At 40.8% G+C, this 23,110-nt stretch overlaps 1 protein-coding gene and 1 long non-coding RNA gene across 5 annotated transcripts in view; both read right to left on the bottom strand.

Annotated features, from left to right (window-relative positions):
* Positions 1–23,110, bottom strand: part of LOC142159310 (uncharacterized) — a 361,481-nt gene that overhangs the window by 203,284 nt on the left and 135,087 nt on the right. The gene's annotated exons all lie outside the window — the stretch shown is intronic.
* LOC142159304 (CTD small phosphatase-like protein) overlaps positions 9,611–23,110 on the bottom strand; it is a 56,118-nt gene continuing 42,618 nt past the window's right edge. For 3 of the 4 annotated variants that reach the window (XM_075214075.1, XM_075214079.1, XM_075214077.1), the window contains exons 2-8: positions 21,859–22,010; positions 19,528–19,560; positions 16,309–16,410; positions 14,879–14,935; positions 12,436–12,528; positions 11,320–11,505; positions 9,611–10,100 (exon numbers count right to left, since the gene is read on the bottom strand). In XM_075214075.1, coding sequence (XP_075070176.1) covers positions 9,975–10,100; positions 11,320–11,505; positions 12,436–12,528; positions 14,879–14,935; positions 16,309–16,410; positions 19,528–19,560; positions 21,859–22,010 — 749 coding nt within the window. In that variant the 3' untranslated portion in view covers positions 9,611–9,974. The remainder of the gene's footprint in view (positions 10,101–11,319; positions 11,506–12,435; positions 12,529–14,878; positions 14,936–16,308; positions 16,411–19,527; positions 19,561–21,858; positions 22,011–23,110) is intronic. The other variant, XM_075214078.1, reaches the window with a different exon arrangement.

The following is a 23,110-nucleotide window of genomic DNA, read 5'->3' on the forward strand; positions in this document are numbered from 1 at the left end:
TAGACATGCAATTGACAAATTCTAATAAAAGTGCTTTAAAGATTACCTCTACTCTCAAATTAAATTTTATACTATCTTGGTTACATTAGTTTGTCATTATGCTTTCCTACCACAAGATGGCAGCGCAACCTCACTGAACTCTGACAAGTTAAAAATAAAACAAAACATGCCAGCTAGTTGCATATCCAGTTACAATTATGAAAAGTGTTACATTTTTAACTTACTCTCTTCTTACAGTATTCAAAAGAGCAATTCCAGGTCAGGAGACAGACTTCTGAGAAAACACACCAGCCATTACAGTCAATGTTTTATCCATTGGGTATTCAGAGAATGACCCCAGCCGAGACCGTATCCAACACCCACACATTGTTGTGCCCCTATCTATCCGGGACAGGTACAACTACATCAATGAAAAGGCTTAGGCAGGAGGGGGGAGTTTTAAGCAACTCCCTAGGGACACTATTAACGGAAATTTGCAGAAGCCCTTTATTCTGAAGGGGAACTACCTTTGTGCATCCACTGAACCTAAAAAATGTTAATCAGTTAAGATAATTTTGCTTGACATTTTAAATCAATTTCTAAAAATAGTTTGAATTCTAGAACCACTCCTTTTTTGTTGGTGGCACAGTGGTAAGTATCGCTGCCTCACAGAGCGAGGGCTATGGGTTTGATTCTGACCAGCGCTCTGGGTGGAGTTTGTATGTTCATCAGGTTTCCTCCCACAGTCCAAAAACATATCAGTAGGGAAATTATTTACTGCTGACCAAATATAGAATCCCAGTGCTTGTGTGGTAACATAATTTAAAGGCACTAATGTAAAAGATATATTATCTACAGCAATGTGTTATATGGTGTCACTAAATAGATAGTAGTCACCAACACTAAAAATGTTATTTATTCATCATAGAGAAAGAAAAAAAAAGTTAGGATACATTGTACAAAGATTAATGCTGTGAATGATATAGGGCAGTTCATTAACTTATCTCGTTAACTTCTATCCCCACAGCCCCTCCCCCCCACCCTCCAAAAAAAAATCCTTTCTTCCAAACCAGTTTTGAGGAAAAGCCAGATTATGATTTATCACACTGGAACAGGGAGAGAATTTCATCCTCATTGGTCCGCTTTGTCTAGAGAGAGAAAGGAGGCGATGATATATTTACTGGGGAATATATCATATGAGAAATGGAAATTCAAAGACTTTTGCAGAAAGGAAAAAAAGAGGCAGACCTGGATCTCTGCAATAAGTCTGAACTAATCAGCTCTCAAGCCTTAAGAATAATCTCCATAAACCTCACAATGTATCCAGTTTTACAATTCTCTCTTCGTATCATGTACCCACAATGCTTTCTGCGCCACAACGCAATTGTCTCCAAATCTACTGAGCTCAATGGCTCTGGTAAATACGATCCCAAATCCGCTCACCCAGACAGATTTACACATTGTACTTTTTTTTCCCTCCCTGTCTTTATTTATTAAACCTCTACAATGTAAATTTTCCTCAGGTCAACACATCATTGCAAAACAGCCTTGTCCCTCTCGTCATCAATGTGCTGCAGTTACAGGGATGTTGGTTAGATCTGGCCGCACAGGGCTCTAGTAACCTGATCCAAACCTCTGCACTGTAGGAATCTTCAATCCCATCCAATCATAAGCCAGATGACAGCTGTCAGTCAGACCAGGCTCACTCACGCCAGCTGCTAGTATAACCGCACGAAGCGCTACTGGGGGAAAGGACGACGCAGCTCACACCAGACAGATGACATAATAGGAGGGTTTTTAAAAAACAAAACAAAACATTAAATATGAATAGTGTGTTTTCAGGTACATACTTTGATATAACGTTCAACATCTTCAGCCTGCTATTGACTCCTCTTTGTCGATATATATTTTGTGAGAGGATCCAAGACTCAGTATTATATATTTATGAAAAGTCAGGTACTACCAATAAACTGTATATTGCCCTAGGTACACCAACAGTATCCACAAACTTGGAAATAATATACAATATAAGAAGGACACTCTAGGGCAGTGTTTCTCAACTCCAGTCCTCAGGACCCACTAACAGGGCAGGATTTCCAGGTGACCAGTGAAATAATTATACCACCTGCTACACTGTGTCAGTCAGTAATGAATACACCTGTGCTCCAGCAAGGAGATATGGAAAACATGGACTGCTAGGGGGGGACCTGAGGACTGGAGTTGAGAAACACTGGTCTAGGGCTTCTGATCATTAATAGAGACATATTGGTTAGATCATACCCCACTCATCGATATTTCAGAGACGACCATGATCCTTCTTCAATCATCTGCCTGGTAATGGCGATTTGTATAGTCACACTGTGTATGCAACTCATTTTCCTTCATCTAATGACATCTGAGAGTAGTTAAAAAATTGACCAGTTAATAACCATTTATGTATAAATCTGCACCAGTACCAGACTGCTGTATGAAGTCTATAACACAAAACATGTAATACCATAGTTATCTATATTTAAAAAGAACCTGCTTGACACAGGTTAGAACAAATTATAATCCATGATCCGGACCTTCTAAAGTTCAGAATCCGGACAGATTCCAGTTCTAACCTCAATATTATAAAGTAACAATTGAATAAAATGAGCATAATGAATTAGGAAAACAATAAGTTAAACCGTAATAAAGGGTTTAAACTTAACTTGCCTGAATGACTACAGCCAATCAACGGATTCCAGACACATGAAATATATCACGTTATCTAGTGGCCAAGGAACATGTAATTATCTTCAAAAGCCGGAGAACGTTAAATTACCCCTCACAGGTAACTTGTTGTTAATACCACTGTCCACTCAGACAAGGACAACTGCAACATAGGTTTAATATTAAACCTCTATTCACTTACTAGGACAGGTAACAAGTAAACATTAAACTTTCCCCTAAATGCAGAACAGATCAGATATCAATATACATAAAAGGAAAAAGTCTCTATGCCAAAATCTCTCGAAACACTTACACTGGAAAGTAACAGAAAAGTTATGTTTTTCAGATAAAATCAAAAATATTTCTACTACCCAAGTGATAGAAGTTATATCAATGTTGTGTAAAACTACAAAATTAGTGGAATACCAAAAAGTTATTTAAAAAAAAAAAAAAAACAACTTTGAGGGTATATACATAAATATATAGGCCAGGCTGCATCATGTTAGACACGCCCACAACATGGCAGCCTCTATTGTGATTAGATGACAGGTATAACTAGGACACACAAACTAAATATTTTGGATGTGAGTGTTTTTGTTTAATCCATAAACGCAGGAATATTTTACATATTGATATTACGTTATTAAAGGTCATCTTAACGTAGGGAGAGAGACAAGAGGTTGGTTTGAATTTAATTTTACAAATCAATGAAATGACAGCCCGGCACTGGTTTGAAAGGCTCTTTCCTATTAATTACAACAAGCTATAGCCGTCAGTGTTTTGGCATCAAAGTGGAGATGTGTAAACATGCCTCAACATCAACAAACCCTGGGCCCCACATCCACCCCCCCCCCCCCCCGCCCGCCAAGCTCAACCCGCTACAACCTTATCCCTTTCTCTTCTCAATTTCCTTCCTTTTACCTGCACACCCTGGAATGCCAGATCCATCTGTAAGAAGCTTGTTCCCATCCATGACCTTTTATTCTCTTGTTCCTTTAACCTACTTGTCCTTACTGAAACCTGGATCCCACCATCTGGCACCGTCTCTGATGCTGCCCTCTCATATGGCGGTCTATACTTTCATCATCAGATATTTATATAGCGCCACTGATTCCGAAGCGCTGTACAGAGAACTCACTCACATCAGTCCCTGTCCCATTGGGGCTTATAGTCTAAATTCCCTAATATAGACACACAGACCGAGAGAGACTAGGGTCAATTTGATAGCAGCCAATTAACCTACCAGTATGTTTTTGGTGTGGGAGGAAACCAGAGCACCCGGAGGAAACCCCACACAAACACGGGGAGAACATACAAACTCCACACAGTTCCTTCACACACACCCAGCTTTGATGGCCACAATGGTAGTAGCGTAGGCATCCTTTTATTTCCTTACTGCACCTTCAGTGTTGTTCCTCCATCCGCTCCTTCTCTTCCATTGACACCCACACATCTTTTTCTTTCCCCTTTCCACCTGTGTTTCAGTTATCTACCGTCCTCGGCTCTCACCTCCCCCCGTCAATTTTGCCCCCTGGCTCTCCTACTTCCTTTCCTCCACCCTCAGCCTTGGCACTTAAGCATCATTGATAATTCTAACTCCAAATTTCTCTCCATCACCTCAAATCATGGTCTCACTCAGTGGACCTCTTCTCTCATACTCTGTGGAGGGACTTTACTTTTTTCATTGTACTCCTCTTCTCTTGGGGCTCCAATACCACCTCTACTCTGATGACTCCCAAATCTTTAACTCTTCCCCTGACCTCTCTCCTTCTGTACTATCTCATGTAACAAACCGTCTTTCTGCTATCTCCACATGGATGTCCCAATACTATCTAAAGCTCAACATCTCCAAAACAGAGCTTATTATCTTCGCTCCTGTCAGAGTCATCACCTGCCCTCAAATCTCCCTCACTGTCAATAACACCACAATTTCCTCAGTCTCCCAAGCCTGCTGTCTGGGTGTCACACTCGACTCCACCATCTGCTTTATTCCTCACATCCAGACTCTCTCCCAGTCCTGTCGACTCCACCTTAGAAACATTGTCAGAATACGTTTTTTTCTTACTGTACATGCTACCAAAACTGTTATCCATGCCCTCATCATCTCCCGTCTTGACTATTGCAACCTCCTGCTATCTGGCATTCCTGACACCCATATCCACACTTCAATCCATCCTAAATGCTGTTACAAGACTGATCTTCTCTCACTGCTCCACATCTGCTGCATCACTTTGCAAATCCCTACACTGGCTCCCTGTGTACTCCAGAATCAAATTCAAATTACTCACCCTTGCCTACAAAGCCCTCAACACCACCCCTGCGTACATCTCAAATCTCATATCAAAATACTCTCCCTCCCGCCCTCTTAGATCTACCTGTCTGCGCCTTGTCTCTGGTAACCTCCTCTCACTCGCGACTACAAGACTTCCTGATCACACTATTCACACTAATGCATTCTCACAACTGTCCCAATCTCCACTCTGAGCCACACTCGCTCCTCTTGTTTCAGCTGTGCCCTATTCCACTTAGAATGGAAGCTCTCTAATGAGCAGGGTCCTCCATACCCTTTGTTTTCATGTCTCCATTCATTTTGTCTGCCTAGTCTGTTCTTGTTTTACGTATGTCCTTGTCTTCCCTACTACACGGCGCTGTGGCGCCTTACAAATCTACGATAATAATAATCCCTCCCTTGCAAAGTATATACTAATAAATATTCCTATTCCAAAGAGTTGCACAAGTCAGTATGTGCCATTATGCTGATGTAGGGTGTTGATGAAATAATCATATAAACTTTTAAATGTCTTCAAAGATTCAAAAAAAAAAAAAGAAAAGCGTATCACACCATTGTAATACTAGTATATGTATCCAAGACAAGAATCGCTGAATCATGGTAACCGTTTGACCGGAAGGGTTCACTCCCGAGTGGGTATGTACTGCTGATGAATTATGGATTTACTAACCGGCATTTCTGACAACGCCGCCAATTCTCAGCGCTTTGCAGTAATATTTTAAAATGACAATTGTATTGAAGACAAAGCCCATCGGTTTTGTCACTAATAAAATTGCCGTTTACTAAACACAATTACAGCCAAGTGCAGAGTAACAGCTGTTCCTCAGAACCCCCACTTAGCAAATATAACAGTATTTCAAAAATGGTGTTGTAGCCGCATTGGTCATATATGGTATCAATCCAGTGATACGTTTTCTTCTTTAATCTACAAAGGCAATTAAAACGTTATACGTTTATTTCATCAACATACCTATGTGCATGATTACACATACGGGCTTGTACTACACTCTGGTGCTCTAGCGATATTTTCTTTATTAGCGTCATTTGTTCCAGGTGCGTCTTCTCAGGTACTTGCTTTCTCTTGTATTGATTTTTACTGATTCTATTGTTTCGCTTGTGCCTTATATGTATTTTGTTTATTTTGTGCGGTGCTGTAGCTTCCGTGCTATAAAAATAAATTAATGATGATTCTACCGGATTCGTTATGTAATGAGGGGATAAAAATCTATAAAACAAAACAAAACCAGGAATTGCCCTTTGAGCTAAATATCCTAGACATTACAGATATGGAATCTTACCCAGAATGCTCGGTACTTGGGTTGCCCCACATCAGAGTTTTTCCAAAGCACTTCATAGACATAAACCGGTGACAATAATATTACAAAACCTCTGTTTGGGGGAGAGGCCGCCTATGCTTTAAAAACAAAATATTTTTTACAGTCATTGACACTAAAGAGTTTAGCTTCCATCAATCCATGACCGTCCACATAGATGGACAAAATCCATCAGCGTCATGTGATCCATCTAAAAACTACTCCTCCAAGAGTCCAGTATATGATCTGCTAATTGACTACATATGTACAGACAGATCTCAAAATGCAATTCTGGAGAACCCACCGAGTGCGCAGTTGGAAGATGTTAAATCTGAACAAGGCTTATACATTTCTCAACTTAGACAGTGCGCACTTCATTGGATGACCACAGTGTGGCAGCACCCACCACATATTGGTATTATACAATTAGATGCACTGTAATTTACACTGTCAGGATTGAAGGGGACCACTCACATACACATTAAACAGATATATAAAAGTAATGCATTATTATTTATATTCACTGCCTGCTACAGGACTTTCTCTTTACCTCTGCTCCAACCTCATAATACAGGGGTCAGAGGGGAAACGATGGCAGGGAAGTTACACTGCCATTAAGCTGCGGAATTAGTGGCGCTATATAAACAGCTGATGATAATGCCCTATACTTGGACACATAGTAATGTATTTATTCCCGCACGTTGCCCTGAGAATAACTACCATGAATAAACATGAAAGTCACCCCTCTATTGTAAAAATACAGAGGCTTCAGATTCAACTAAGGTCCAGAAAACAAACGTAAAGCCCAGAAATAGAACGTAAGCTCTTAAGATCCCAACGAAAACATTCAACTATAAGTGCATTACTGAATATTACTCTCTGTCAGATATTCTTCCATATTCACCGCTTGCTGTAAATGTAGAAAATGATTCTTTTTGTAAAGTGTATCAATATTATAACCTGCAGTCATTGTACATTAAGCAAACCTAAAAATATTTAGAAATATGACTATATGCAGATCACCCTCCTGACAGGTGAGGGGTTAATGAGAACTTAGTTTCTAGCAATTGAAAACGGTAATTAAAAGTAAAACCACAAGACAAGAGATACTGAGAAAAGAAACAAGACTCCAGTAGAAGTTGTGGTACCGGTGAGGTCTAAATATTTTTGGTTTTATGAATACAAGGTTATTCCGTAACAAACAGTGTACCTCAACTAAATACTCAAACCAATGTACTATTACAGGGAAGGGATTTAGCAAGATTTATTTTTAAAAGTGGAAAACCCTTTTTACCATATAAAGCAGATTTCATTTTTAAAAGAGTCAAAGTAAAATTTGATTAACATCGTCCTAACTCTAGAGTCAACGTTGTAAACGAACTTGTAGCCAAGTTAGCTGCTGATCCGCCAAATAAATTGCATTTAGCGTCATATTAGTTTGTGTGATGGGAATTGTAGTTCAAACACTGATTACCAAAAAGATATGCACAAGCAACAGGGGTAGGATAGGAAGCCTAATGTGGAAAATCCACATTCACAAATCCCTCTCCCAAATAGCGTCTACAGGTTATGACAAATTTATTACACACCAGTACGTAAAGCGCACTAAGACACTAACGCAATTCTGCAAGGCGAGTTGTCAATGTTACAAGACAAATATAGTTAGCGCCACTAGAACAGTCGTAGTCAAAAATATTGGCACCCTTGCAGTTTTTTCTAATAATTCACCATCTCTTTCAGATCATTGCCAAAATATCTTTTTCTTTAGCTGTGGAACTGAATACATCTCTTTTCCACCTATTCAGTGGAAGCTTCATCATGAAGACACAAAGGCCAATCCTCCCATTTTACCTAAAGGAGGGAATGTGTTAGAGAAAGAAAGGACTTTTTTTTTTTTGTTTGTTTAAAATTATGTACGCACCATCAGGTTTTATTACAAACATCTTGGTACTGATTACAAGACTTATACTGATAAAACGCTGCAAATCCAGAACAGCACAGTGGCGGGAAAATAGAAAGCTCAAAAAAAAACAAAAAACGAAAATGACCTAGTGGGGTAACAAACAACAAATAAAGTAACTGTCCCCAAAACTTTACTTAGAAAAGTGATGTACCTTATGCCCAGTAAGATGAAGCCAGCGGGAGGTAAGCAAGCCTGGCCTCTCCATGTGCTGTGTAACTACAAGCTCGTTACTTGCAAGGCTTGCTGAGGCTTTTAGTTCTACGAGCGCTGGATAATCACAGGTCGCTTAACTTTGGCTTAATCTCGCGTCCATGACTAAATGAGACCCAGGTGGTTTTAAAGAACCTCAAATCCTGCACCAATGATTTCTGTCTGCCGGTTCGGCAGCGACAAATTTAAGGAAGGTGGGGGGGGGGGGATGTGTATTCCTGAGGATAAATACACATGGCGTAGAAATTGCAGTAGAAAAGTCTGCAGTACGTAGAACGATCGTGGGGATCTCTGTGTACTGCCAGAGTTTGCAGCAAACACTCTAAGCCTAGGCACGGTGGCTAAGAACAGTTTCGACAGCCGGTGGTCAACATCTTTTTAGAGACTGTACAGTAGCAGCAGTTAAATAAAACCTTTTTATATAACACAAAGCATCCAGCTTATTCTCAAAATTGAGAAAAAAAAACAAAAAAAACTCTAGTGACCAATAAATAGATTCCCCCAATTTTCCCCAAGACCATTTCTTAACATAATGGCGTTGAAGGTTCCTCCGATCTTTCCCTTCAAAAGAGGAAAACCCAACTGAAAACTGGAGGTGTGAGTACGTAGAGGCAAAAAAACAACTAAATAAAAATGTATATTATAATCTAGACACTGGGAAAAAAAAAATAATACATAAGAACTAATAAAAAAATAATAATGTACAATTGCCAATGTCCAAACTGTAGAGCGAATGAAGAACACAGGAGAAAAGCTTATGGGGGGGGCAAAGCTGCCTCGGACTGCGGATATGAAAACCGGGATATGTCAATCATCTTAAAACGTAACGGTGGCGCAGCATGCAGAAACCCATGGTTAGTAGCCAAGTGTAACGACAGTACGTTAGAAAGTTCTGCTCGCTTCTGTTAGACGGTACAAAGATAACAGGTATGTAAATTTTTTGTTGAGTAGAAAATGTTAAATTTGTTTTCTTAAAATCAAGGACTTGAAAAGGCACTTCATTCTGTGGAGGGGGGAGAGGACAGGGGGCTGCCTCAGTCAGGTCAACTGCATGAAGCTAAGGGGAGAACGTCTGCATAGTGTATGGGGTGGGGGGTAGACGGTGGGGTAAGAGTACACGTTGCCAGCATCATCAAGCGTTTTTACATCCTTTGTAGATTTGTTTCATTTGGTGTGTTAATTTTTCCTTTATAAAAGCCTGAAAAGTTCTTATGAATTCTATGAAAATTAGTGAAAAGCGTTCTTTAAAAATATTTTCTTTTTTATTTCCATGTCCATTGTTCAGTAATCCATTAGATGCTTCAAGACTTAAAAAGTCCCTTCACCACCAATTCTGCTTGATCCTCTGTATAATCGAGGCGGAGAACAGCCTCAGACAGACGCCAACGGGAAACAGCAGCGTTACCGCTTGTGGCAAATGAGTGTCTTCGGCTAATCTTGTTTCATAGCAAATGTGGAAAAGCAAAACGCGTCAGGTTATGCTGCAGTGCGCAGCTGTCCACCAGAGGGCGCACCGTTGGGGCTACCTGTTACAAAGTTTCTGAAGCATGTTGTAAACGTTCTCTTCTTTACTCAATCCTTCGAAGAAGGGGATCAGATCAAGCAATTCCGTATCTGACATGTCATCGAACCACGACTGTACCGGGACCTGCGCGGAGACACATTAATGAGGAATGGAAACCTTATACATACAAGTCATTGGTCAGCAATCACAGGTGCATCATTTTGTATCATAGTAATGGCTTCAGTTACTATATTACTGGACTTCTAGATAACTTTCAGCTAGAACAACATTAGGACATTACTAAACTCCCCTACAAGACCTTTGTAATAAAACCAAATTTATATAATCTAAAAACAAAAGTTCTGCCAGAGGCGTTACAGACGGACATTCTTAGACTGCAGTAGACCTAACGCACAATTTTATTGGGGGGGGGGTTGTCCTCTCGCAAAGTGCCATAAGCCACTTCTGATGGAGGAAGAAATAAATCAACTATGGCTTCACAAGTAATTTTGACAGCTTGTTAAATTAAACGCAAGGAAAGCACAATATGTTCCGTTTAATAGACTGTGATTTGGTGGAGATACATTGAAGTCATAATTCTCACTAAACGCCATTAGACCTTTCACCCAGAGGATAAGGACAGATGTGAACCATTCACTTAGCAAAGCTATCAACTTCCCCCCCACAAACGATGCTTTGGTGCATTTACGAGTAACCGGTCAGCAGCACTATATATGTGCACCCATAATAAAACTTATTTTATAGTACCTTTTAGGGTGGCACAGTGGTTAGCATGGCTGCCTCCAAGTGCTGAAGTCATGAGTTCAACCCCAACCAAAGCCTGTGGAGTTTGTATGATCTCCCTGTGTTTGTGTGGGTTTCCTACGGGTGCTCTGATGGCTGACAAAATGGGCCGCAGGGTGGAATAAGGAATTTAGATTGTAACCTCCAATGGAAAGGGACTTAAGTGAATGACCAACTGTACTTACAGCACTGTATAATAGAATGGAGCTATAAAACAGTAATAGAACCATTAATTGGATAATGTGGCGTGAAACTAAGAGGCAACAGGAAAGTTCTGGTCTGTGCGAGTAATATTTGTCTTTGGTTTAGTGCAATATTCATTCAGATACAGTAGGTTTGTCCTCGCACCAGTTTTCTGGAGAAGCGTTTGTTCAAACTGTAAAGTGAGAAAACTGCTGGGGCAATTAGCAGTGTTTTATCCACACATACTGTAGTGATACGAGGGGGTTTACTGAACAAAGCAAAATATCACTGCACAAGTTTCCACAATACAGTCTCAGAGGAACCTAATTCCACCCCACAAGTCTCAGCGCATCGGAATATTGGTGGCCATACTTACAGCATTTTCTGGGTGGAAGATATATGATGCCGGAGAGTTGTCCAATATGATGATTTTATTCAGCTCTCTTCCTAGACGGCTCAAGTCTTTCACATAATTCCCTCTATGGAACACACAGGATTCTCTGAACAGCCTCGCCGTGAACACGCCCCAACGGTCCAGCAAATCGGCCACCGGGTCGGCGTACTTAAAACAGAATTTTGATGAGAGGTTGAAAGAAAACATAGCTGGATGGTATTTTTTTTTTTTAATTCTTTATAGAAGCTGGAAGTTCGCTTATGTTGAAAGAAAACAAGTATAACACTGCTAGTCTGACAACAACTGGTAACTGAGGTGGCTCTTTAGGCCTTCTACTGGCTGCAAACGGTACTGCAACAACAATAAACCACATTTTAAAATGTATATATGCGCCACGGCTGGGGAACATTATCAGACAAGGGATGAACTCTGTGGCTATGCTGACCCAAGTAAAATAAATACAAAACCTCCTAAAAACATTAGTTGAAACAGTACAATGTATTTTATAAACACAGCATACAGTATGGGACACATACCCAGGCTCCTTTGTACAGCCACATGGATACAATGTAGATACAATGTAATAAGATACTACTGCAACTAATACAAGCAACTAATTAACCACTAAAGCCAGAAGCTCTTCAAAATGTCATAGTGCTTTAGCATGCGACAGTACTACCGCTGTCATCAGTAAGTTGATAGTCCTCAGTGCACGTCAAACATCATCTCGCCGCAACACTTGCACAGAGAATAGTGACCAACATGTGTGTCAGAAAGAGCCGAGCAGTGAGGTCTGTTTACAAAACACACTAATGGCTGCTATTAACCATGGTAACTTGGAGTAACTACATACAGGCTTCATGAGCTGTGCATGGAGGCAGCATTATGAGCAGAGCCCATATGTCAAGTTGCTGTCACCATGGAGCACTTACCCCACAAACTAGCAGAATGCACAAAGACACACTGGTAGACAAAAGAAGCAAGGAAGAAAAGGGAGAAACGTAAGACAAATTTCTGAAAAACAATGTTCACCCTCAAGTCAAGAAAAGGGCAAGGACACAAAATGTACATTACTGCGGGAGAGTAGACCACACTCACCTTGGCCAGGCTGGCTGTGAACAGGACACATTCGAACATCTCACCCATCTTCTGTAGGAACTCATCAACATGTGGTCTCTTTAATACGTACACCTGAAAGAGCACAATAGGTCACATTTATAAAGTCCCATGGAGAGAATAAGGTAGAAACAATAAACATCTGGCTCCATTTGGGACTCTTTAGATCACCTCGCTGTATAAAGAGAGCACTGGATTTGCAATAGAAAAGGCTTCTGATTTCAGGATTTTTCAGACTGAGCAACTTTAATTGTTCTCAAGTTACCTTTCAGATTCACTTAAAACCCATCAATGCCTTAAATTGTGAGCTGCATTCTAATGACAGGCCTAGAAATGTAGTAACAGGTTCACAGCTTAAGCTGTTGGAATATGTAGCAAACAGGTCTCCCCCAGTGGACACTGTAGGTGCCACCTTCCGGCTGAGATAGGCTAGTTTTGAATTCATCATTAAATGCACTCAGACTCCCATGTCCCACAACGATTGATCAGTCCCTGGGCAGCCAGTACACATCATTCTCAAGCCAGAAATCCACTGGAGGGCAGGACGGGGTAGTATTTTCAAACTAATATGGATGAGAATGAAAGACAACTAAACGTGTCCCACATTCAGGGCAGTCTTCTACTCTGTTCAATCCTTCAATGCTAATGCTGCACCAATGAAAAAATCCCCATGGTATTATTGTAGTCCCCAAGGAGCAAATGCAGGGAGAGGTGCAGAACACAAGATTAAGGAAAAGCGGTGGTGGTTTTTTGGCATACTTCTACTATACATAAGTTTAGGTGACTGCTTAAAGCTATTTTTTTTTTATTCAAGAAATCATCAGTTTATAGCACAAAAGTTACTTGGTAAAAACGTTATTTAAAGATGTTTAAACATGAAGAAGTGGTTTACTTATTCCTAAAAGGGATAATTGAACAATAAAATAAGATTATTTAGTAAACATGCACCATAAAGAAAAGTTTTCCCCAGCATCATTTTATCTCCCTAATCTCCCCCCCCCCTCTTTCCAATCAATTCTGTTGCTATTGTCAAGTTGCTGTTAATATTTCTTAACACATGAGAAATGATTCCTTACTTTGTTCATACTTTATCGCCCCCAATATTATGCTATTTGTAAAACACTTTTTATAATGAAAGGTCCCAAACTTGTATATATTTTTAAAGATGAAACCTGCACAAGTGAAAGGCTCCTGGGGACGTACAGATGCATAGACGTTGTACACTGCGTGTTACAAATGTTCCGTGTGCAGAGATGAACATGTTGAGTCTCCCGTACTGTGGAATACATGGCTGCTCCCAATGCAAGTAATCGAGGATAGGCCAAGCAGAATGGGAACAGCCTATCCTGGATTACTTGAACTGGGCTCTAGCCCCATCCACGAAAAGGCTCATCCCCGGGATCATCTTCACTGCGGCTTTCCAAGGGAACAAAACAAAGCACACAAAGTTCACACAATCTGCAGTCATTACAGCAATAATTCATGGATTAGAGAGATACGTTCAGCCATTCGCTGTTATCAAGTAATAGCTTTTCATCAAAGCAAATCTGTATTAACCAACTGCACTAGAAAATGGATAATAAATGGCATTTTTGACCCCCATAGCGTATGCTATTTCTGTATTGAAATCCCACTATATGCAATAACTGGGTTCACTGTCTGTAGCAATCAACAGTATATAGAAACAAAGAATTACCACCAGGAAGGGGCACTCCAGGATGGTTTAAGCAGTCCCATTGACTGAGGATCCTACTGCACTGTAGAAGGTACAATAGAGGATCCCTTCCCACCAAATTCTGAGTATGTTGATATGAGATTATCCAACAGATTTTCACACATGGAAGTTAAATACACACGAAGACAGTTGATATTGAGCTGGTCCCTATTGTGAATAATCTATGTCAATCTTTATTTCAAAAAGAAGTTTAGGGAATAGAGAGCTCTGTAGAGAGCTCTGTAGAGAGCTCTGTAGAAGAAAATAAATGTCCTGACACAAGACAAGATTATGAATAATTTGGGGGATATTGTTCACACAGCTACATAACAATGTAACCTCATAAAGGGAGAGAACACTAAACACTGTTACTAGACTGAGGATGCTCTTGAGAATAAACTATAAGTCCACATCATACAGGATATTGAGAATTGCTAAATTAAGTTTATTGATTTTTAGGGGAATTAAAAGACAAAACGCTTGTGTACCCAGGAACAGCCAACAGTTGTTATTCAGCTACTTTTGACGCTAAAACACAGTTCACACTTAATGTTGCTCAAGAGCATTAACAGATGCTTCTTTCATCCTCAAAGTAGCAGAAAATGTCATTATTTCTATATCTTGTTAGTAAATGGAGAATATAAACAAGCACTAGGTAGAGAACATTTTCATTAAATACCACACTGAACAAAGTATGTTTTACCCACGTACCTGGTGTATTGTTCCATCAATTTCAACCGGGACAATAAAGTCAGCGTTGTTTATTGGCTGGAGGGAAAAATAAAATATCCAATTAAACGTGTTCTTCCAAAGATAAGACAGCATTAAGTGGGGTAACTTGCAGGATACAACCATACTTTGTATAGATCCAATAATAAACAGGGCTAATGTTTTGAATGTCTATGAAGTACAGATCTGAGACTCCTCTGAGCCTGAGAAAAGTCATTAAGGAGAGCAAAGCATAAAAAAGGAGCAAATTTGCACCTGGGCAAAACAATGTTGCATTGGAGGGGGGGGGTAAATTTAAAATGTAGGGACAGATTTATCGTTGGGGTAGGGCATGTCCTAGATCAACTTTACATTTCAGTGTAAAAATAAAGCTATCAAGTATTTGTGTCCTACATGAAAAAGCAGTCAGTATTTAACTTATGTGCAACATAATAAACTAATTTTCACCCCTTGCATTATAACATTGTGTGTCCAGGAGAAAACTTACTCCTTCTTTGCTTTGCTCTCCTTAATGACTCAGGCCCCGAGTCTCTTCACACAGTGCAAATTCCATCTGTTAAGTTCATCATTTTGTATTTGAGGAGGTAGGAAAAGCCCACACACTGAACTGAATGGTCAATTTGGTTGGCAGCCTCTGAACAACTGAATTGGTGAAATTTGTCCAAACCGATTTGGTTATTCAGTTGAAACGTGTAGGCAGCCCCACGTGATCCCTGGCCCCATTCTGTCTAGATGTTTGGTGCATTTATGCCTAGGGCCAGAGAACCTATCGCAATTATTCTTCAGAACAGGCTACACACGTATTAATGGGAGTTGAAGTGGGCAGGGCTTGTACAACCTGTAGCCAATCAGGAAATTGGAATGTTAACCGCAGAATAGAGTATTACGTTCGGCCAATGGTTATATTTTCAGATGTTGGCAAGTTGAAAGTGGGAGGGGCTAGGTAGGCGATATAGGCATCAAAACGTTAACACTGCAGAGTCGGGATTTGTATGGGGATCTGTCAGAGGTACATTTGCCACAATCAAAAACAAATACATCGAAAACTGTTTGCAACCGATGGCTGAAGGATCTAATTAAAGGCAGAAAATTCAGTGGATTAAAAGCTGAATTGTGTGTGTGTGTAGTTGTGTTACATGGAAACCATGACTTCAAGCTACCAGTTCTTACAGTACGCTGCTTCTCAGTAATGAGCAACATTTCAGCCCACAGGGAGCAGAGATAATTGCATCTGGGCTTAATTCAATAAAAGAACCTTATAAGCGGCATATAACAACCACCGCCCACCACTGTGGTATGAAACAATTAAAACAGAAAAAAGTAAAAAAGAGGATAAAGGTTTCACGTAGCGGAGAGCATGCTGTGCAGGAATGTGACTGTAATAACTGGGGGGGGGGGGACAGGAACGGTACCTTAAATGAACTGTGTACTAAGGTTTCATCCAGATCAATAACTACACATTTCTTCTCACAATCTGATCCTTTCAGTTCTGGAAGGAGGTATTTTGTAGGCAGCTGTTAGGAAATAAAAGACGACGTAGAACATTAAAAAACACTAATTGTTGAAAAGGTCAATTGGTCGTTGGAAAATTAGTGCAAAAGAAGTTTTAACCAATAGTCAGGAGGCACAAATCAACAACAACAGCAAAAAAGTTATATTCACAATATGAAGCATCAAAGCGCACTCCGTCTTATCCTGGTTTTCCAAGGGATCTTTGGTTATTTTATTTTAAATGTTACACTTAATTTAATGCGTATGATGTTGCTATAGGACATTCATTGCATTACAGTGATTTGTATAAAGTTGTTACACAAGAGGTGTTAATACCAGACAAAGTGTAGAATGTCAAACAAAGCGTTATATGAGTTTACCAGCAGTCTGTTGCTTAAGAGCCTGTTAGCAAACTAAAGCAGATTCAGCTAGGGGAAAAAAATATATCTGATTTTCATTACTGAATATCAGAAACATGCGGAATAGATGTTGGTGTACATAACCCCAGTTATGTCAGATATGATGTTCAGCTCAGAGAACAGGAATGTTAATATGACAAGGTTGGGTTACGTTTACAGAAGCTGGAATTAATTACCTAGCAATCAATTAAATCAAAGCTTTATTACCAGCCAGGGATGAAATATTACATACTTTATGGACAAAGTTCCAACATAACATAAGATATATAGCTCACATCAGACCTGGATATAGACTTCTCCCCAGTTATGTGTCTGATGTAGCACGTATCCAACGCCATGGATACATTGTATTAATCTGAATAATACGTATCCAACGCCATGGATACATTGTATTAATCTGAATAATACGTATCCAACGCCATGGATACATTGTATTAATCTGAATAATACGTATCCAACGCCATGGATACATTGTATTAATCTGAATAATAAAGCCACATTTTCATTTTCAATACGCACTACAGTTTTGGCTATCGGTTCACAAAAAGGGAGTGTTTGAACGGGAAATAGTCCTAAGAGACAACAAAAGATGTAATTTACGAGAAGATATTGGGAACTGATCATGGGACGGTCCAGGTTTCGAGTTATTCACACTGCATAACAGATGTCTAATGATCACCTGGTAATATTACATACAGGTATGCCAAACTGCACAATACGTCTGGGCACATTACGGCTTATTACCGTAAGGAACTTCCATTCATTTTCCTGCCCACCTCTGCGGGGTGCGAGGAATAAGGAGCAGCGATACATCCCCACACAGTTCCTTCATGGACTGTTCCGGAGTCACTCCGGGATCATCGTTCCCAATTGAATTCCCCCAAAAAAGTTTCCATTGGCAGACCCTGTAAATTCAAAATATGATCGCTCTGTAGCAAAAAATAAAAATAATGTATTTGTGAATGGTGACTATAGCAGTGTCAGGTCGCTAGCATGGAGTTAAGGATTTTTTGCCTTCAAAAGTTCAGTTATTGTTCGAAACGTAACATTTTATTGGACTTTGTTAGGATCATAACTTCTGGTTAAGAATATTAAGGCGAGATCTTAATGTAGAGGTTTTCAACCTATATAACTAATTAAGGGTTGTTTATACTGCAGCTAATGGTGATTAGGCCTTAACACATTTCTGCAAGAGATAGGAACCAGTAATTTTGTCATTCAGTGTTAGGGGACAGGTTAGCCTAGGAATTAGTGTAGCAGAAGTGTCCAGCGAGTTTACCAAGCGCATTACTAAAGCACAAAGAAAGATCACCCACATTTGCATCCAGTTGCACCATGGAACTCCTGTCTGCATCTAGTGCCAGCATTCACCTGCACTTCCCCCTACCCTGCTCCAAGTGCCACTAGCCACCAACGGTCCACAGTTCAGCTTCGCTCACTAGACCACTTGCTGTTAGTGGCTGCTGTGGCTTCCAAGTGGTTTCAGGTAGAATTGCTGAGCTCTGTTCTGTGTTGGCATAACAGTGGTCTCTGAGGTTGGCATAACAGTGGTCTCTGAGGTTGGCATAACAGTCGTGGCTGCCACAGGCTTGCATCAGATGAGCTCAGAGGTCTCTAGTCGGTAAGAACTGGCTCCTAGTACAAGGGTCACCATATGAACCCACTGGCATGGTAATGTTATGTTCTCGATTGCCAGGGTGCATTTTCTAGTAGCCCTGACAACCAGATTTTATTAATCCCTATGCAGACTAAATAAACTGCAATTCTAAAAGCTGGCGAGACTCATCGTCGTCAAAATTCATACTTTTACTAGTGGCCTTTTTTAATGCAAGTAAAAGCATGTAAATGGGTACAGGAATGGAACAAGTGCTGCTCTGTGACCACGGTAATACCAAAAGATGGGTAATGTCTTGAATCCTGGAGATGTGCCCTGGATCACTACGTCTCCAACCAGCCCATCCCTGATCTGAGGTCTCCATGGAACTAGTAGACAATTGCCCTGCAGGGTGGACTAGGGGCAGGATAATAACTGGCCAATCAGAAGCTCGATACCGGAACAATGCATGCGATCATTCATCAGCACAAACCTATCATGTGAGGGTGAGGTGTGGCTATGCAGCGCGGTCAGGACTAGCGGAAAGGGGAGGGGCGACGCAGCAGCGAGCAGGAGACGCGCTGTGACCAATGCTTTATCTATGGGCTCCGAGTCCTGTTGTAAGTATCTGATATGTTACTGTAAAAGCAAGTTCTACATTTGAAAGTAAATCTAGGGTTGCTATATACAATCCATTAAGCTTAGGCTCCATTCAAAAAAGAATAAAAAGAATAATTGCATAATGCAGAAAATTGAGATGTGTTTAACATTACAAACCTAATTCACACCAACTGCAGTCACTATAAATGTGTTAATTAAACAGTGTTTGCGGATGCAGTTACGTAAGAAACAGAGGGGGACACTGCATAATGAGTCCCGATGGTGGGAAGCTTAATTACCCATTCACTGAGCACCAAACGCCAATCTCCTAAATACGAGGGGGAAAAACAAAACAAAAAAAATGCACAAAACAAAACACTTCCAATGTAAAACGAGTTACATTTCATGTGAGGACATTTATGGTAGATTGATGAAAACTGAACGGATCGGGTATTATAAATGACAACACAAAAGCAAAATAAGATAAGATAAAAAAAAAAGAAATAAGGGTAACATAAAATACATACACTGGGAATGGTAATGACTTGCGTCTGATCACCCTATGAGAGAAAAAGCAAAGAAATAAAATTACTAAGTGACAGGTCTACAGAAACGGGGAGAATAAAAAAGGAAAGATGTACATAAAACTGGCCCCCTCTCCGTATACTAGGTGCATGTTCTCCAAATCCTGCGCCCTCTACAGAACTTACACACCAGGTGCATTCTGCTGACTGGATCAATCTCAGGAGCTCTAGAAAACATGCACTGCTGAAAGAGCGAGAGAGCCACTTAGCCAACATCCCCAGCTACCTCCGGTTCAATCTACCACTAATGTACCATGACATGTGACCGTGCCAGGGTATGACCACATGCCACAGTCACCGATAGCCCAAGTATCCCTCAATGTACCACTAATGTACCATGACATGTGACCGTGCCAGGGTATGACCACATGCCATAGTCATTGATAGCCCAAGTACCCCTCAATGTACCACTAATGTACCATGACATGTTACCAGGCCAGGGTATGACCACATGCCACAGTCACTGACACCCCAAGTACCCCTCAATGTACAGTACCAGGGGATAGAAATAGGTGGCAGAAGCCACATTAGGTGCATTTATTGCACCAGCTCCGAACGCAATAACTCACAATACAAGACTCTGCATGTGCAGTGTCCAGGCCCCACCAGAGAGGATCCTGCTTCCAAACAAAACACCAGCTCCCTAAAATCCAAAAGCCCCCTTGAGCTTATTTGCAGGGATAATTATCCTGCCTAAATTATATTCTGAGTGTTAAACCTACCCTATTTAGTCAAACTGGCGAGGGAGGGGGGGGGGGGGCTTAATGGTATTTTGTTTTCTACAGGGAACTATGTAGAGGAGGTTGTGGTGTTCACAAAAACCAATGAAGGGCTACCATTTCTTTTCGAAGCTATACTACAAAAGTTACACTCCGAATGGTTGCTATGGGCAACATCATTGCTATAGTTTAATACGTCAAACATCAGGAACGCACAAGGATGCTCGTGGATTCCAAGAAAAAAAAAACAATACAAGAAGAAAACAATGACAACATGCTATACATTTATAAACTAAAATGAAGTCAACTCTTATGAAGTCAAAATGGCATTTATACACAAATTATCTCGCTGGGCACAAAACACACAGCTCCATTGTAAGAGCGGTCGTTTCAGAGGATCACCCTCTAAATGGGAACGCTAACTGAAAGCTTTGTCCTCTGGGTAGTCTAAGCAGAGTGGGGGCAGAAGGTCACTTACAAACCTTAGACCCAATCACTATTGTCTTCTGCTACACACGCAAAAGAACCCACCAAGTTAATTGACTAAATGGGTAATTTATGTTAATGGCTGGAATATGATCCGCTCTGTGCCCGTTCTCCCACAGGTATAACACATCTATACATGTGCGACGGCAGTGAGAAATTATTGCGGTGGTGCCAGGGAGAGTCGCACACCAAGGACAGGATTGTATGGAAGATCTACTGAAAACCATCTCTGTTCAGCTGCTGGAACCAGGGAGTTTACAGTCATTGCTGTTGCCATTTCTGTTCCTCCTTTGGTGATCTCCGCTGCCACTGAACATGAGGAACAGCTGTCCAGCAGCAAGCATGACACTAGAGAATAACCAACTGGCTACACACAGTTACTCCATACTAACAGAAGCACAAAAGCCAAGAACCAGCAGTGGAAGGAGCTCAGTTATGCTAAAAGGTGAAGGACATTTTGGGGTGCATGACGCCTTTTCTGTGGGCACAGGGTAACAGGCTATAATTTTTGGGGACAGATTGGTATAATATATATGTGGACTAGAGACTGGCTAGGTGTTGAGTGCCGGCTGTGTACAAGATAGTTGCCAGCAGCCGACTGTTAACATTTCGAGTGAATGTTTCATGTTTGGTGTCTCTGCTGTCGCCAATGGCTGCTGTAACATTAGTGGCTGATGCCGCTGTCTAACAATAGCCGCTGTAACATTAGTGGCTGATGCCACTGCCTAACAATAGCCGCACGCGCTTTCCTTCCCAGATGATACAACGGTTATTCCCCTACCTTATATATCATGTGTTCCCCGCACCTCTTACACTGTAACCTTCCGTGTCATGTATATATTTTGCTTATGTCATGATCCCCACAATTTACGGCGCTGCGCAATATGCCAGTGCTCTATAAATTAGAAAGAAATAACAGTAAATGTAATAGCCAAGGTGAATCTTAGGAGTGACCGACACCGGAGAAGCCGACCATTTACTGGCCATTATTAAAAAATAAGTCTCCCTAACTGTGTTCATTTTCTGAAGTTAGCTCATCGCGATTTAAATAGAAGCCTGAAGCCTTTACCTTCTGCAGGCCGCCGTTCTCTTCCACCAGCGGAGGGAGCGCGCTGTTGTTGTTGGCGGGAGGCTCGACATTGTAGCCCCGGAAACAGCAGAACAACGAGCTGAAGATGCTTCTGTTCCGCTGCTTTTTCAGGCTGATATTGCATTGGGAAACTGAAAAACAGAAACACCACAAACGTTAAAGGAAGCGACACTCAGACAGATACAGGACGACGAGACCGCGGGTTATAATGAGTATTATGCAACGTACATTCATTTACAGAAGTTAGATCACACTGACTAGTATTTGGGTGCAAGACAGACGGCTGAGCCAAATAAAAGAAATCTAATTTGAAAATGGCGGATATAAACTGGACGTTACATTTTCACCCCTGTGGTCATTAATAACGTATTGTAAATGATGGCGTATAGTCCGTTATATAGGACATTAGACCTGTATCTGTTGTGAAAGACAAGATGATGGACATTGTGGGGAGATACAACCACAGGGCAAACGCCGCAATGGCGCCAAGCGATGTGTGACCACGTGACGTTTTGGTAAAGATCTTCGCTCTTGGAGCAGCGAGCAAAAAAGAGCAAAGTTTCCATTACCGTAATTGATGGTAAGAACGGCATAGCTATAGCTACGAGGTCACCACCCCATGACTAAGCACCAAATTGCCATCGTAAAAATGGAGTGGGGAATCATTCAGAAACAACTTCGCTATAAAACACAATAAAAGTTGAACACAGTCGTAACAAATCTATAAATCGTTTTGATTACAGAGTCCCTTTAACAGCAACATTTACTGCAGATGGGACCCCAATAATAAAAGATATTTCCCATTTAATCAGCTCCAGTTTATCGGTACCAATATGGTTATTTTGTTATTGACAGCAACAATGTTCCCTGTACAATAAACAAATAAAGTATGGAAAAACCACAAAATGCAACCAAAATCCCACAATGTTGTCATCGTTACATTGGTAAAGTGGAACATTACAGTTCTCTGAATCCTGGAGGAACAGTTACTTTGTACACACGGACCCAGAGCAAGGTACCTGGTACCAAATATCTGTAAATCCTATGCCCGATTTCCTGGCAGGAGCTGGACCATCAAGTTACAGAATGAAATCACTGGCAACAAATACAGCAATCGGTTATTTCAGAAGTTGCCTAGTAATTAACCCTCTGATCTCATAGCAGCTATACACGAATAGTGTGACACGTGGGCAACGGAAAATGTAAAAGCCTTGGACTTTGTGATTGAATG

Source organism: Mixophyes fleayi, chromosome 5, assembly GCF_038048845.1.
Source record: "Mixophyes fleayi isolate aMixFle1 chromosome 5, aMixFle1.hap1, whole genome shotgun sequence".
Taxonomy (NCBI): Eukaryota; Metazoa; Chordata; class Amphibia; order Anura; family Limnodynastidae; genus Mixophyes; species Mixophyes fleayi.